At 54.6% G+C, this 16,187-nt stretch overlaps 1 protein-coding gene across 5 annotated transcripts in view; it reads left to right on the forward strand.

The window, feature by feature from the left end:
* The window catches only part of LOC135548271 (poly [ADP-ribose] polymerase tankyrase-1), a 179,774-nt gene that overhangs the window by 20,198 nt on the left and 143,389 nt on the right, over positions 1–16,187 (forward strand). For all 5 annotated transcript variants that reach the window (XM_064977694.1, XM_064977696.1, XM_064977695.1 and 2 more), the window contains one exon: positions 3,577–3,672. In XM_064977694.1, the coding sequence (XP_064833766.1) occupies positions 3,577–3,672 (96 nt within the window). The remainder of the gene's footprint in view (positions 1–3,576; positions 3,673–16,187) is intronic.

Below are 16,187 nucleotides of genomic sequence, written 5' to 3' on the forward strand. Positions count from 1 at the left end.
AAATACTTGTTCTCCCCACTGTATAAAAATCGGCCAACTTAATCGGTTTCGGCTATTTTTGGTCCTCCAATAATTGGTATCGGTATCGACGTTGAAAAATGATAATCGGTCGACCTCTATTCCTTATATGTTCCGGACTTTGGCATTGCTCGTTCTGATATTTCTTAAAATGTTTTATTTATTTATTTGGGACTATGTGCGTATTGACTTCTAGGTATTATTACTGCACTGTTGGAGCTAGAAACACCTGCGATAACATCTGCAAATCTGTGTACAGGACCAATAAACGTTGATTCAATCTCTGCTCTGCCTCCAGCAAACACAGCAGTGTCTGAGGGCTTCCCTGCATATTCATCTCTGTTACAGGACTGAGACTGCTGCTTTGGCCCAGCATATATCTATTTTACAGAGGGCTCCTTTCATTGGATTTTAATTTGCTCTCTCTTCCTCAAAGGCTTTCTCTTTCTCAGTGTCTCCCCCCTCCTTTAGTTACCAGTCTATTAGGACAGGAGAGGATGTGGAGGAGAATGTGATTTGGTGCAGAGCTAAATCACATTTGTGTTGAGGAATGAGTGAGTAACGTCACCGATGTGGAAGGAGAGGGAGGCAGACCGACATGGGCCGCCATTTATCCAAGTGATCATCTGAGTGCCGATGTTTGAGAAAAGCTACTGCCACTCTGCTCGCTTCAGTGAATAAGTATGATGACAAATGGCTCTGAAAGCTAGCACCCACACACTGTTAGGCTGTGTAGAATTATTATTTTATTTTTTTGAGGATTGAGTAGGAGTTGTTTTCAACCTAACCTTATGTTTTTCTCTCCCTGCCTCTCCCCTGCTCTCTGCCTCTCCCCTGCTCTCTGCCTCTCTCCTGCTCTCTGCCTCTCTCCTGCTCTCTGCCTCTCTCCTGCTCTCTGCCCCTCTCCTGCTCTCTGCCTCCTGCTCTCTGCCCCTCTCCTGCTCTCTGCCTCTCTCCTGCTCTCTGCCCCTCTCCTGCTCTCTGTCTCTATTCTGTGTTTTCTTCAGCGTGTAAGCCTTGGTAATACAGAGAGCAGTGTCAGTGCAGGATGTGTGTGTGTGTCCTTGTTTTTGAAAGAAACACAATTTGTGTCCATTTTAAAATAACATCAAATTGATCAGAAATACAGTGTAGACATTGTTAATGTTGTAAATGACTATTGTAGCTGGAAGAAATCTATTCAGAACAGCGCAAACTGTCTCTAACCAGAATAGAAAGAGGAGTGGGAGGCCCCGGTGCACAACTGAGCAAGAGGACAAGTACATTAGAGAAACAGACGCCTCACAAGTCCTCAACTGGCAGCTTCATTAAGTAGTACCCACAAAACACCAGTCTCAACGTCAACAGTGAAGAGGCAACTCCGGGATGCTGGCCTTCTTGGCAGAGTTGCAAAGAAAAAGCCATATCTCAGATTGGCTGATAAAAATAAACAATTAAGATGGACAAAAGAACACAATTTTGCTGTGAGGAGGCAAAGTCATTAGATAATTTATTTTGGTACTGTCCATATATAGCTCGTTTTTGCTCACAGGTTCAGGAATAACTGAAGAGTTGCAACATTTGCGTAGAACTAACCCTGCAGATAGCAATACTGGGTGATTTGAAAAGCCATAGTCAATCAATCAGTAATATAATAATTATTTTAGCAACATTTTTAATTTACCTTTTGTAGAAGCTATAAGATTAGAAAGATTCAGTACTTTTGTCAAACATCACAGCACAGTTGAAAAATATATGGTAAATCCAGAATGGATGGTGTTGAGAGACAGATGGGAGGGGTTGAATGGAGCTGAAGGGTGGGACTAATAACAAGAAAAAAGCATACGGGATCTGTAAAATGTATTTAGGTTCAGAAAGTTTGTGAAATAACACAGTTACAAATAGAAATAAAAATGGATGGACATCAGAAATAGAGTTAGGACTAAAAACAAACAATATTTAACTAGGTAGGTTGTGTCTGTAAATGTGTATAAGATGTAGAAGCCTAAGTGGCATTGTTTTTTAGTTTACCCCAATCGGGGGAAGGGTGGTAGGGTTTGCGGGGAATAATGAAGGTATATTCGAAAAAAATATATATCTACAGTTGAAGTTAGAAGTTTATATACACCATAGCCAAATAAAGTTAAACTCAGTTTTTCACAATTCCTGACATTTAATCCTAGTAAAAACTCCCTGTTTTAGTTAGGATCACGACTTTATCTTAATAATGTGAAATGTCAGAATAATAGTAGAGTGATTTATTTCAGCTTTTTATTTCTTTCATCGTATTCCAAGTGGGTTAGACTTTACATACACTCAATTAGTATTTGGTAGCATTGCCTTTAAATGGTTTAACTTGGGTCAAACGTTTTGGGTAGACTTCCACAAGCTTCCCACAATAAGTTGGGTGTATTTTGGCCCATCCTCCTGACAGAGCTGGTGTAACTGAGTCAGGTTTGTAGGCCTCCTTGCTCACACACGCTTTTTCAGTTCTGCCCACAAATTTTCTATAGGATTGAGGTCAGGGCTTTGTGATGGTCACTCCAATATCTTGACTTTGTTGTCCTTAAGCCATTTTGCCACAACTTTGGAAGTATGCTTGGGGTCATTGTCCATTTGGAAGACCCATTTGTGACCAAGATTTAACTTCCTGTTTGATGTCTTGAGATGTTGCTTCAATATATCCACATAATTTTCTTACCTCATGATGCCATCTATTTTGTGAAGTGCACCAGTCCCTCCTGCAGCAAAGCACCCCCACAACATGATGCTGCCACCCCCGTGCGTCACAGTAGGGATGGTATTCTTCGGCTTGCAAGCCTCCCCCTTTTTCCTCCAAACATAACAATGGTCATTATGGCCAAACAGTTCTTGTTTTGTTTCATCAGACCAGAGGACATTTCTCCAAAATGTACGATCTTTGTCCCCATGTGCAGTTGCAAACCGTAGTCTGGCTTTTTTATGGCGGTTTTGGAGCAGTGGCTTCTTCCTTGCTGAGCGGCCTTTCAGGTTATGTCGATATAGGACTCGTTTTACTGTGGATGTAGATACTTTTGGACCCGTTTCCTCCAGCGTCTTCACAAGGTCCTTTGCTGCTGTTCTGCTGTTTGTTCCCCCAGACAATCGCTGGGGAGATTAAAACGCAGCACCCTGGGAAGCATGGCCTTCTCTCCACTTCTCTTTTTATTTTCTATCACCCTCCCTCCTCGGGATAGATGGAGAGAGGCAGGCAGGCTTTGATATTCTGCTCTCATACCTGTGCTGGAGTCACATGGTCGTGCCGTGTCGTCCTGCCGAGTCGTCTTGCCTGTTTTTATAATCTGTCTTTTTCCCCTCCTCCGCAGCCTTCCGTTTGGGCTGTTGTTTTTTTCTGCTCTTGCTGCCAGCTGCCGCTCTGGTCCTCCGTTCTCAAGACACACCGCTGGTGTGCCATGTATGTTTATGTCTGCAGCATGCCGCGGGGCCAGAGAGTGCTAGCGGGCAGCAGTGGCAGTAGCGCTAGTTCTGGTGTTAGCAGCAGCCGTGGTCTGTGTCTGTCCCTGCCTGAGCTCAGCTACTGTCTGTGTTTCCCCTGCACAGTGCTGCTCCAGCACGGAGCTGACCCCAACATACGCAACACTGACGGCAAGAGTGCCCTGGACCTGGCCGACCCGTCCGCCAAGGCTGTACTCACCGGTAAGTGATAAGCGGCTTACTTTACCTCTATCTCTCTGTTTACCTCTATTGCCCTCTTTTTCCCTCTCACCACCTCCACTGTAATCTTTCTCAATTCCTCTCTCGCCCTCTCCCTACCACTACCACGCTCACCTACATAGCTTTCTACCTACATACCTAGCGTTTTCTCTACCTCATGCTCTCAATTCAATTCAAGGGGCTTTATTGGCATGGGAAACACAAGTTTACATTGCCAAAGCAAGTGAAGTAGATAATACACAAAAGTTAAATAAACAATAAAAATGAACAGTAAACATTACACTCACAAAAGTCCCCAAAAAATAGACATTTGAAATGTCATAATGTCTCTATACAGGGTTGTAACGATGTGCAAATGGTTAAAGTACCAAAGGGAAAATTAATAAACATAAATATGGGTTGTATTTACAGTGGTGTTTGTTCTTCACTGGTTGCCCTTTTCTTGTGGCAACAGGTCACAAATCTTGCTGCTGTGATGGCACACTGTGGTGTTTCTATCTACCTCTAGCACTCTCTTCCTACGTACCTCTTTCTACCTCTACTCTCCCAGAGATCTTAACCCTTTTACTTCTCTGCCTCATCCATCTTTAAATGTTTCATGGAGTTGTCTGTCGGAGTTATCTGTTGATTGTGTATAGGAGTTGGTTGTGTGATGCGGTGGCTCTATCACTCTCTCTCTGTCGCTCTCTCTCTGGCGCTCTCTCTCTCTCTCTCTCTTGCTCTTTCACGCTCTCTCTCTCTCTGGCGCTCTCTCTCTCTCTGGCGCGCTCTCTCTCTCTCTGGCGCGCTCTCTCTCTCTGGCGCTCTCTCTCTCTCTGGCGCTCTCTCTCTCTCTGGCGCTCTCTCTCTCTCTCTGCGCGCTCTCTCTCTCTCTCTCTCTCTGGCGCTCTCTCTGGCGCTCTCTCTGGGCGCTCTCTCTGGCGCTCTCTCTCTCTGGCGCTCTCTCTCTCTGCGCGCTCTGGCGCTCTCTCTGCGCGCTCTCTCTCTGGCGCGCTCTCTCTCTGGCGCTCTCTCTCTCGCGCTCTCTCTCTCTCTCTGGCGCTCTCGCTCTCTCTCTGGCGCTCTCGCTCTCTCTCGCGCGCTCTCTCGCTCTCTCTCGCGCTCTTGCTCTCTCGCGCTCTCTCGCGCTCTTGCTCTCTCGAGCTCTTGCTCTCTCGAGCTCTCTCTCGCGCTCTCTCTCGCGCTCTCTCTCGCGCTCTCTCTCGCGCTCTCTCTCGCGCTCTCTCTCTCTCTGGCGCTCTCTCTCGCTCTCGCGCTCTCTCTCGCTCTCTGGCGCTCGCTCTCTCTCTGGCGCTCTCGCTCTCTCTCTGGCGCTCTCGCTCTCTCTCTGGCGCTCTCGCTCTCTCTCTGGCGCTCTCGCTCTCTCTCTGGCGCTCTCGCTCTCTCGCGCTCGCGCTCTCGCGCTCTCTCTCGCGCTCTCTCGCGCTCTCTGGCGCTCTCTCTCTCTCTCTGGCGCTCTCGCTCTCTCTCTGAGCGCTCTCGCGCTCTCTCTCGCGCGCTCTCTCGCTCTCTCTGGCGCTCTCTATCTCTCTCTGGCGCTCTCGCTCTCTCTCTGGCGCTCTCGCTCTCTCGCGCTCTTGCTCTCTCTCGCGCTCTTTCGAACTCTCTCTCGCGCTCTCTCTCACTCTCTCTCACGCGCGCTCGTCTGTCGCTCGCTTTCTCTCACACTTTCTCGCTCTCTCTCGCGCTCTCTCTCGCTCGCTCTCTCGCGCTCTCTCCGGCGCTCTCTCTCTCTCCGCGCTCGCTCTCTCTCCGGCGCTCGCTCTCTCTCCGCGCTCTCTCGCTCTCTCCGCGCTCTCGCTCTCTCTCGGCGCTCTCGCTCTCTCTCTGGCGCTCTCGCTCTCTCTGGCGCTCTCGTTCTCTCTCTGGCGCTCTCGTTCTCTCTCTGGCGCTCTCTCTGGCGCTCGTTCTCTCTCTGGCGCTCTCGTTCTCTCTCTGCGCTCTCGTTCTCTCTCTGGCGCTCTCTCTGGCGCTCTCTGGCGCTCTGCTCTGGCTCTGGCTCTCGCTCTCTCTGGCGCTCTCTCGCTCTCGCGCTCTGGCGCTCTCTCTGGCGCTCGCTCTCTCTGGCGCTCTCTCTCTGGCGCTCTCTCTCTCTCTGGCGCTCTCGCTCTCTCTGGCGCTCTCGCTCTCTCTGCGCGCTCTCGCGCTCTCTCTCTGGCGCTCTCTCTCTCTCTCTGGCGCTCTCGCTCTCTCTCTGCGCGCTCTCTGGCGCTCTCTCTGCGCTCTCGCTCTCTCTCTGGCGCTCTCTCTCTCTCTCTGGCGCTCTCTCGCGCTCGCTCTCTGGCGCTCTCTCTACTCTCTCTCGCGCTCTCTCTCTGGCTCTCTCTCACGCTCTCTCTCGCGCTCGCTCTCTCTCGCGCTCTCTCTCTGTCTCTTCGCTCTCTCGCTCTCTCTCGCGCTCTCTCTCTCTCGCTCTCTTGTGCTCTTGCTCTCTCGAGCTCTCTCGCGCTCTCTGGCGCTCTCTCTCTCGCGCTCTCGCTCTCTCTCGGCGCTCTCTCTCGCTCTCTCTGGCGCTCTCGCTCCCTCTCTGGCTCTTCTCGCTCCGCTCTCTGGCGCTCTCTCTCTCGCTCTCTGGCGCTCTCTCTCTGGCGCTCTGGCGCTCTCTCTCTCTGGCGCTCTCTCCGCTCTCTCTCTGGCGCTCTCGCTCTCTAGCGCTCTCTCTCGCTCGCGCTCTCGCTCTTCTGGCGCTCTCGCGCTCTCTCTCTGGCGCTCTCGCTCTCTCTCAGCGCTCGCTTCTCTGGCGCTCTCGCTCTCTCTCTGGCGCTCTCGCTCTCTCTGGCGCGCTCTCTCTGGCGCTCTCGCTCTCTCTCTGGCGCTCTCGCTCTCTCTCTGGCGCTCTCGCTCTCTCGCGCTCTCGCTCTCTCTCGCGCTCTTTCGAACTCTCTCTCGCGCTCTCTCTCACACTCTCTCTCGCGCTCTCTCTCACACTCTCTCTCACACTCTCTCTCGCTCGTGCTGTCGCTCGCGCTTTCTCTCACACTCTCTCTCGCTCCCTCTCTGGCGTTCTCCCTCCGGCGCTCTCGCTCTCTCTCCGCGCTCTCGCTCTCTCTCCGGCGCTCGCTTCTCTCCGGGCGCTCTCGCTCTCTCTCCGGCGCTCGCTCTCTCTCTGGCGCTCTCTCTCTCTCTGGCGCTCGCTCTCGCTCTCTCTCTGGCGCTCTCGCTTCTCTGGCGCTCTCGCTCTCTCGCGCTCTCGCTCTCTGGCGCTCTCGTTCTCTCTCTGGCGCTCTCGTTCTCTCTCTGGCGCTCTCTCTGGCGCTCTCTCTGGCGCTCTCGCTCTCTCTGGCGCTCTCGCTCTCTCTCTGCGCGCTCTCTCTGGCGCTCTCTGGCGCTCTCTCTCTGGCGCTCTCTCTCTGGCGCTCTCTCTCTGGCGCTCTCTCTGGCGCTCTCTCTGGCGCTCTCTCTCTGGCGCGCTCTCGTTCTCTCTCTGGCGCTCTCGTTCTCTCTCTGGCGCTCGTTCTCTCTCTGGCGCTCTCTCTCTGGCGCTCGTTCTCTCTCTGGCGCTCTCTCTAACGCTCTCTCTGGCGCTCTCACTCTCTCTGTCTCTCTCGCGCTCTTGCTCTCTCTTGCGCTCTTACCTCTCTCGTGCTCTCTCTTTCTCTCTCTCTTTCTCTCTCTCGTGCTCTCTCTCTCGCGCTCTCTCTCACACTCTCTCTCGCTCGTGCTCTCGCTCGCGCTTTCTCACACTCTCTCTCGCTCTCTTTCTCTCGCTCTCTCTGGCGTTCTCGTTCTCTCTCTGGCGCTCTCGTTCTCCCTCTGGCGCTCTCCCTCTGGCGCTCTCCCTCTGGCGCTCTCCCTCTCCCTCTGGCGCTCTCCTCTGGCGCTCTCGCTCTCTTTCTGGCGCTCTCGCTCTCTCTCTGGCGCTCTCTCTGGCGCTCTCATTCTCTCTCTGGCGCTCTCTCTCTGGCGCTCTCTCTCTGGCGCTCTCGCTCTCTCTCTCTGGCGCTCTCTCTGGCGCTCTCTCTCTCTCTCTCTCTCTCTCTCTGGCGCTCTCTCTCTGGCGCTCGCTCTCTCTGGCGCTCTCGCTCTCTCTCTGGCGCTCTCGTTCTCTCTCTGGCGCTCTCGCTCTGGCGCTCTCTCTCTGCGCGCTCTTTCTCTCTCTCTCACGCTCTCTCTCTCTCGTGCTCTTTCTCTCTCTCTCCCGCTCTTTCTCTCTCTCGCGCTCTTTCTCTCTCTCTGGCGCTCTTTCGCTCTCTCTCTCGCGCTCTTTCTCTCTCTCGCGCTCTTTCTCTCTCTCTCGCGCTCTTTCTCTCTCTCTCTCGCGCTCTCTCTCTCTCTCGCGCTCTTTCTCTCTCTCTCGCGCTCTTTCTCTCTCTCGCGCTTCTCTCTCTCGCGCTCTTTCTCTCTCTCGCGCTCTTTCTCTCTCTCTCTCTCGCCCTCTCTCTCTCTCTCGCGCTCTTTCTCTCTCGCGCTCTCTCTCTCTCGCGCTCTTTCTCTCTCTCTCTCGCTCTCTCTCGTTCGCGCTCTCTCTCGTTCGCGCTCTCTCTCGTTCGCCCTCTCTCTCTCGTTCGCCCTCTCTCTCTCGTTCGCCCTCTCTCTCTCGTTCGCCCTCTCTCTCTCGTTCGCCCTCTCTCTCTCTCGCTCGCGCTCTCTCTTTCTCTCTCTTTCTCTCTCTCTCTTTCTCTCTCGCTCTCTCGCACGCTCTCTCGCTCTTGCGCTCTCTCTCGCTCTTGCGCTCTCTCTCGCGCTCTTTCTCTCGTGCTCTTTCTCTCTCTCTCTCTCTCGCGCTCTTTCTCTCTCTCGCGCTCCTGCTCTCTCTCTCTCTCTCTCTCACGCTCTTTCTCCCTCTCGCGCTCTTTCTCTCTCTCTCTCACGCTCTTTCTCTCTCTCGTTCACGCTCTCGTTTGCGCTCTTTCTCTCTCGTGCTCTTTCTTTCTCTCTCTCGCGCTCTTTCTCTCTCGTTCACGCTCTCGTTCGCTCTCTCTCTCGTTCGCCCTCTCTCTCTCGTTCGTGCTCTCTCTCTTTCTCTCTCTCTTTCTCTCTCTTTCTCTCTCTCTCTCTCGCACGCTCTCTCTCTCTTGCGCTCTCTCTTGCGCTCTCTCGCTCTTGCGCTCTCTCGCTCTTGCGCTCTCTCTCGCTCTCGCTCTTGCGCTCTTTCTCTCTCTCTCGCGCGCTCTTTCTCTCTCTCTCTCTCTCTTTCTCTCTCTCTGTCGCGCTCTCTCTCTCTTGCGCTCTTGCGCTCTCTCTTGCTCTCTCTCTCGCTCTCTCTCTGGCGCTCTCGCTCTCTCTCTGGCGCTCTCTCTCTGGCGCTCTCTCTGGCGCTCTCTCTCTGGCGCGCTCTCGTTCTCTCTCTGGCGCTCGTTCTCTCTGGCGCTCTCGCTCTCTCTGGCGCTCTCGTTCTCTCTCTGGCGCTCGTTCTCTCTCTGGTGCTCTCTCTCTAACGCTCTCTCTGGCGCTCTCACTGGCTCTCTCACTCTCTCTGTCTCTCTCGCGCTCTTGCTCTCTCTTGCGCTCTTACTCTCTCGTGCTCTCTCTCTCTCTCTCTTTCTCTCTCGTGCTCTCTCTCTCGCGCTCTCTCTCACACTCTCTTCGCTCGTGCTCTCGCTCGCGCTCTCTCTCTCTCGCTCTCTTTCTCTCGCTCTCTCTGGCGTTCTCGTTCTCCCTCTGGCGCTCTCGCTTCTCTCTGGCGCTCTCCCTCTGGCGCTCTCCCTCTGGCGCTCTCGCTCTCCCTCTGGCGCTCTCCCTCTGGCGCTCTCGCTCTCTTTCTGGCGCTCTCGCTCTCTCTCTGGCGCTCTCTCTCTGGCGCTCTCTGGCTCTCTCTGGCGCTCTCTCTCTGGCGCTCTCTCTCTGGCGCTCTCGCTCTCTCTCTCTCTCTCTCTCTCTCTCTCTGGCGCTCTCTCTCTGCCGCTCTCTCTCTCTCTCTCTGGCGCTCTTTCGCTCTCTCTCTGGCGCTCTCGCTCTCTCTCTGGCGCTCTCGCTCTGGCGCTCTCTCTTGGCTCTCTTTCTCTCTCTCTCGCGCTCTCTCTCTCGCGCTCTTTCTCTCTCTCTCCCGCTCTTTCTCTCTCTCTCGCGCTCTTTCTCTCTCTCTCGCGCTCTTTCTCTCTCTCTCGCGCTCTTTCTCTCTCTCGCGCTCTTTCTCTCTCTCTCTCGCGCTCTTTCTCTCTCTCTCTCGCTCTTTCTCTCTCTCTCACGCTCTTTCTCTCTCTCGCGCTCTTTCTCTCTCTCTCTCGCGCGCTCTCTCTCTCTCTCGCGCTCTCTCTCTCTCTCGTTCGCGCTCTCTCTCGTTCGCGCTCTCTCTCTCGTTCGCGCTCTCTCTCTCGTTCGCGCTCTCTCTCTCGTTCGCGCTCTCTCTCGCTCTCTCTCTCTCGTTCGCCCTCTCTCTCTCGTTCGCGCTCTCTCTTTCTCTCTCTCTTCTCTCTCTCTCTCTCTCTCTCTCTCGCGCTCTCTCGCTCTTGCGCTCTCTCGCTCTTGCTCTCTCTCTGCTCTTTCTCTCTCTCTCTCTCTCTCGCGCTCTCTCTCTCTCGCGCTCTCTCTCTCTCTCTCTCGCGCTCTTTTCTCTCTCTCTCACGCTCTTTCTCTCTCTCTCGTTCGCGCTCTCGTTCGCTCTCTCTCTCTCGCGCTCTTTCTCTCTCTCTCTCGTGCTCTTTCTCTCTCTCTCGCGCTCTTTCTCTCTCGTTCACGCTCTCGTTCGCGCTCTCTCTCTCGTTCGCCCTCTCTCTCTCGTTCGTGCTCTCTCTCTTTCTCTCTCTCTCTCTTTCTCTCTCTTTCTCTCTCTCTCTTTCGCACGCTCTCTCTCTTGCGCTCCCTCTTGCGCTCTCTCTTGCGCTCTCTCTCTCTCTTGCGCTCTCTCTCGCTCTTCGCTCTTGCGCTCTTCTCTCTCTCTCTCGCACTCTCTCTCTCTCTCTCTCTTTCTCTCTCTTTCTCTCTCTCTCTTTCGCACGCTCTCTCTCTCTTGCGCTCTCTTGCGCTCTCTCTTGCACTCTCTTGCGCTCTCTCTCGCTCTTGCGCTCTCTCTCGCTCTTGCGCTCTCTCTCGCTCTTGCGCTCTTTCTCTCTCTCTCTCGCGCTCTTTCTCTCTCGTTCGCGCTCTCGTTCGCGCTCTTTCTCTTTCTCTCTCGTTCATGCTCTCGTTCGTGCTCTTTCTCTCTCTCTCGCGCTCTTTCTCTCTCGTTCACGCTCTCGTTCGCGCTCTCTCTCTCGTTCGCGCTCTCTCTCTCGTTCGCCCTCTCTCTCGTTCGTGCTCTCTCTCTCTCTTTCTCTCTCTCTCTTTCGCACGCTCTCTCTCTTTCTCTCTCGCACGCTCTCTCTCTTGCGCTCTCTCTTGCGCTCTCTCTCGCTCTTGCGCTCTCTCTCGCTCTTGCGCTCTCTCTCGCTCTTGCGCTCTCTCTCGCTCTTGCGCTCGCTCTGGCGCTCTCTCTCGCTCTGGCGCTCTCTGGCACTCTCTCTGGCGCTCTCGCTCTGGCGCTCTTTTTCTCTCGCTCTTTCTCTCTCTCTCTCGCGCTTTCTCTCTCTCTCGCGCTCTTTCTCTCTTCTCTCGCTCTCTTGCGCTCTCTCCCTCTCGCTCTTGCGCTCTCTCTCTCTCTCGCGCTCTCGCTCTCTCGCTCTCTCTCTCTCTGGCATTCTCGCTCTCTCTCTCGCGCTCTTTCTCTCTCGTTCACGCTCTCGTTCGCGCTTCTCTCTCATTCGCCTCTCTCTCTCGTTCGCCTCTCTCTCTCGTTCGTGCTCTCTTTCTCTCTCTCTCTTTCTCTCTCTTTCGCTCGCTCTCTCTCTCGCACGCTCTCTCTCTCTTGCGCTCTCTCGCTCTTGCGCTCTCTTGCGCTCTCTTGGCGCTCTCTCTCTCTGGCGCTCTCTCTCGCTCTGGCGCTCTCTCTCGCTCTGGCGCTCTCTGGCACTCTCTCTGGCGCTCTCGCTCTGGCGCTCTTTCTTCTCTCTCTCGCTCTCTCTTTCTCTCTCTCTCTCTCGCGCTCTTTTCTCTCTCTCTCTCGCTCTCTTGCTCTCTCTTGCGCTCTCCCTTCGCTCTCTTGCGCTCTCTCTCTCGCTCTTGCGCTCTCGCTCTCTCTCTTGCTCTCCCTCTCTCTGGCGTTCTCTCGCTCTCTTTCTCTCGCTTCGCTCTCTTTCTCTCGCTCTCTTTCTCTCGCTCTCTTTCTCTCGCTCTCTTTCTCTGGCGCTCTCTCTCTCTGGCGCTCTCTCTCTCTGGCGCTCTCTGGCGCTCTCTCTCTGGCGCTCTCTCTCTGGCGCTCTTTCTCTCTGGCGCTCTTTCTCTCTGGCGCTCTCTCTCTCTCTGGCATTCTCGCTCTCTCTCTCGCGCTCTTTCTCTCTCGTTCACGCTCTCTCTCATTCTCTCTCTCTCGCTTCTCTCTCTCTTTCTCTCTCTCTCTCTCTCTCTTTCTCTCTCTCTCTCTCTCGCACGCTCTCTCTCTCTTGCGCTCTCTCTTGCGCTCTCTCGCTCTTGCGCTCTCTCGCTCTTGCGCTCTCTCTCGCTCTTGCGCTCTCTCTCGCTCTGGCGCTCTCTCTCGCTCTGGCGCTCTCTCTCGCTCTGAGCGCTCTCTGGCACTCTCTCTCTCGCTCTGGCGCTCTTTCTCTCTCTCGCTTTCTCTCTCTCTCTCTTTCTCTCTCTCTCTCTCTCGCTCTTTCTCTCTCGCGCTCTCTCTCTCTCTCTCGCTCTCGCTCTCTTGCGCTCTCTCCTCTCTTGCGCTCTCTCTCTCTCGCTCTCTTGCGCTCTCTCTCTCTTGCTCTCCCTCTCTCTCGCGCTCTCTCTCGCTCTTTCTCTCGCTCTCGCTCTCTTTCTCTCGCTCTCTCTCTCTTTCTCTCTCTCTCTCGCTCTCTGGCGCTCTCTCTCTCTGGCGCTCTTTCTCTCTGGCGCTCTCTCTCTCTGGCGCTCTTTCTCTCTGGCGCTCTTTCTCTCTGGCGCTCTTTCTCTCTGGCGCTCTCTTTCTCTGGCGCTCTTTCTCTCTGGCGCTCTTTCTCTCTGGCGCTCTTTCTCTCTGGCGCTCTTTCTCTCTCGCGCTCTTTCTCTCTCGCGCTCTTTCTCTCTCGCGCTCTTTCTCTCTCGCGCTCTTTGTCTATCGCGCACTCTCTCGCGCTCTCTCTCTCATGCTCTCGCGCTCTCTCCCATGTTCTCGCGCTCTCTCCCATGCTCTCGCGCTCTCTCTCTCTCTTGCGCTCTTTCTCTCTCTCTCTCGCGCTCTTTCTCTCTCTCTCGCGCTCTTTCTCTCTCTCGTTCGCGCTCTCGTTCGCGCTCTTTCTCTTTCTCTCTCGTTCATGCTCTCGTTCATGCTCTTTCTCTCTCTCTCTCGCGCTCTTTCTCTCTCGTTCACGCTCTCGTTCGCGCTCTCTCTCTCTCATTCGCCCTCTCTCTCTCTCGTTCGTGCTCTCTCTCTTTCTCTCTCTCTTTCTCTCTCTCTCTCTTTCTCTCTCTTCGCACGCTCTCGCTCTTGCGCTCTCTCTCGCTCTTGCGCTCGCTCTGGCGCTCTCTCTCGCTCTGGCGCTCTCTGGCACTCTCTGGCACTCTCTCTGGCGCTCTCGCTCTGGCGCTCTTTCTCTCTCTCACTCTTTCTCTCTCTCTCTCTCTCTCGCTCTTTCTCTCTCTCTCTCGCGCTCTTTCTCTCTCTCTCGCGCGCTCTTTCTCTCTCTCTCGCTCTTTCTCTCTCTCTCTCGCACTCTCTCTCTCTCTCGCGCTCTTTCTCTCTCTCTTGCGCTCTTTTCTCTCTCTCTCGCGCTCTTTTCTCTCTCTCTCTCGCGCTCTCTCTCTCTCTCGCGCTCTTTCTCTCTCTCTCTCACTCTTTTCTCTCTCGTTTGCGCTCTTTCTCTCTCGTGCTCTTTCTTTCTCTCTCTCGCGCTCTTTCTCTCTCGTTCACGCTCTCGTTCGCGCTCTCTCTCTCGTTCGCCCTCTCTCTCTCGTTTGTGCTCTCTCTCTTTCTCTCTCTCTCTCTTTTCTCTCTTTCTCTCTCTCTCTCTCTCGCTCTCTTTCTCTCTCGCTCTCTTTCTCTCGCGCTCTCTTTCTCTGGCGCTCTCTCTCTCTGGCGCTCTTTCTCTCTGGCGCTCTTTCTCTCTGGCGCTCTTTCTCTCTGGCGCTCTTTCTCTCTGGCGCTCTTTCTCTCTGGCGCTCTTTCTCTCTGGCGCTCTTTCTCTCTGGCGCTCTTTCTCTGGCGCTCTTTCTCTCTGGCGCTCTTTCTCTCTCGCGCTCTCCCTCATGCTCTCGCGCTCTCTCCCTCATGCTCTCGCGCTCTCTCCCTCATGCTCTCGCGCTCTCTCCCTCATGCTCTCTCCCTCATGCTCTCTCCCTCATGCTCTCTCCCTCATGCTCTCTCCCTCATGCTCTCTCCCTCATGCTCTCTCCCTCATGCTCTCTCCCTCATGCTCTCTCCCTCATGCTCTCTCGCTCTCTCTCTCTCGCGCTCTCTCGTTCGCCCTCTCTCTCTCGTTCACGCTCTCGTTCGCCCTCTCTCTCTCGTTCACGCTCTCGTTCGCCCTCTCTCTCTCGTTCACACTCTCGTTCGCCCTCTCTCTCTCTCGTTCACCCTCTCTCTCTCGTTCGCGCTCTCTCGTTCGCGCTCTCTCTCTTGCCCGCTCTCTCGCTCGCTCGCTCGCTCTCACCCGCTCTCTCACCCTCTCTCTCTCGTTCAGTTCATGCTCTCTCTCGTTTGTGCTTTCTCTCACGCTCTCTTTTCTCTCTCTCTCTCTCGTTCTCTATCGCGCTCGCTCTCGCTCTCACGGGCCCTCTCGTGCGCACTCTCTTGCTCTTTCCTCGCTGTCTCTCACGCTCTCTTATTCTCTCAGCGTTCAACAACAGTCAGACCCCTCCATAATTAGGCTGTTCCATTCTATTTCTGTTCTTTCATGCTCTTTCTGTTTACATGGGGTTACATCTTGCGCTCTCTCTCGCTCTTGCGCTCTCTCGCTCTGGCGCTCTCTCTCGCTCGGGCGCTCTCTGGCACTCTCTCTGGCGCTCTCGCTCTGGCGCTTTCTCTCTCGCTCTTTCTCTCTCTCTCTCGCGCTCTTTCTCTCTCTCGCGCGCTCTTTCTCTCTCTCTCTCTCGTCTCGCTCTCTTGCGCTCTCTCTCTCTTGCGCTCTCTCCTCCCGCTCTCTTGCGCTCTCTCTCTCGCGCTCTCGCTCTCTCGCGCTCTCTCTCTCTCTGGCATTCTCGCTCTCTCTTGCGCTCTTTCTCTCTCGTTCACGCTCTCTTCGCGCTCTCTCTCTCATTCGCTCTCTCTCTTCGTTCGCCTCTCTCTCTCTCGTTCGTGCTCTCTCTCTTTCTCTTCTCTCTTTCTCTCTCGCACGCTCTCTCCTCTCTTGCGCTCTCTCTCGCTCTTGCGCTCTCTCTCGCTCTTGCGCTCTCTCTCGCTCTTGCGCTCGCTCTGGCGCTCTCTCTCGCTCTGGCGCTCTCTGGCACTCTCTGGCACTCTCTCTGGCGCTCTCGCTCTGGCGCTCTTTCTCTCTCTCGCTCTTTCTCTCTCTCTCTCTTTCTCTCTCTCTCTCTCTCGCTCTTTCTCTCTCTCTCGCTCTCGCTCTCTTGCGCTCTCTCCTCTCTTGCGCTCTCTCCCTCTCGCTCTCTTGCGCTCTCTCTCTCTCGCTCTTTTGCGCTCTCGCTCTCTCTCGCGCTCTCCCTCTCTCTCTGGCGTTCTTGCTCTCTCTCGCTCTCTCTCTCTCTCGCTCTCTTTCTCTCTCGCTCTCTTTCTTCGCTTCTTTCTTCGCTCTTTCTCTCTCGCTCTCTTTCTCTGGCGCTCTCTCTCTGGCGCTCTCTCTCTCTGGCGCTCTCTCTGGCGCTCTTTCTCTCTGGCGCTTTCTCTCTGGCGCTCTCCCTCTCTCTCTGGCATTCTCGCTCTCTCTCTCTCTCGCGCTCTTTCTCTCTCGTTCACGCTCTCTCTCTCTCATTCGCCCTCTCTTCTCTCTCGCCCTCTCTCTCTCGTTCGCTTCTCTTTCTCTCTCTCTCTTTCTCTTCTCTCTCTCTCTCTCTCTCTTGCGCGCTCTTGCGCTCTTCTCTTTGCGCTCTCGCGCGCTTCTCGCTTTCTCGCTCTGGCGCTCTCTCTCTCTCTGGCGCTCTCTTCGCTCTGGCGCTCTCTCGCTGGCGCTCTCTGGCGCTCTCTCTGGCGCTCTTTTCTCTCTCTCGCTTTCTTTCTCTCTCTCTCTTTCTCTTCTCTCTCTCGCGCTCTTTTCTCTCTCGCTCTTTCTCTCTCTCTCTCGCTCTCGCTCTTTGCGCTCTCTCCTCTCTTGCGCTCTCTCTCTCTCGCTTCTTGCGCTCTCGCTCTCTCTCTTCTCTGCTCTCCCGTTTCGCTCTTCTCGCTTCGCTCTTTCGCTCTCTCCTCTTTTCTCGCTCTCTTTCTCTCGCTCTTTCTTCTCGCTCTCTCTCTCTGGCGCTCTCTCTGGCGCTCTTTCTCTCTGGCGCTCTCTCTCTGGCGCTCTTTCTCTCTGGCGCTCTTTCTCTCTTTCTCTCTGGCGCTCTTTTCTCTCTTTCTCTCTGGCGCTCTTTCTCTCTCGCGCTCTTTTTCGCGCTCTTTCTCTCGCGCTCTTTTCTCTCGCGCTCTTTTCTCTGGCGCTCTTTCTCTCTCGCGCTCTTTCTCT

Source organism: Oncorhynchus masou, chromosome 11, assembly GCF_036934945.1.
Source record: "Oncorhynchus masou masou isolate Uvic2021 chromosome 11, UVic_Omas_1.1, whole genome shotgun sequence".
NCBI classification, from domain to species: Eukaryota; Metazoa; Chordata; class Actinopteri; order Salmoniformes; family Salmonidae; genus Oncorhynchus; species Oncorhynchus masou.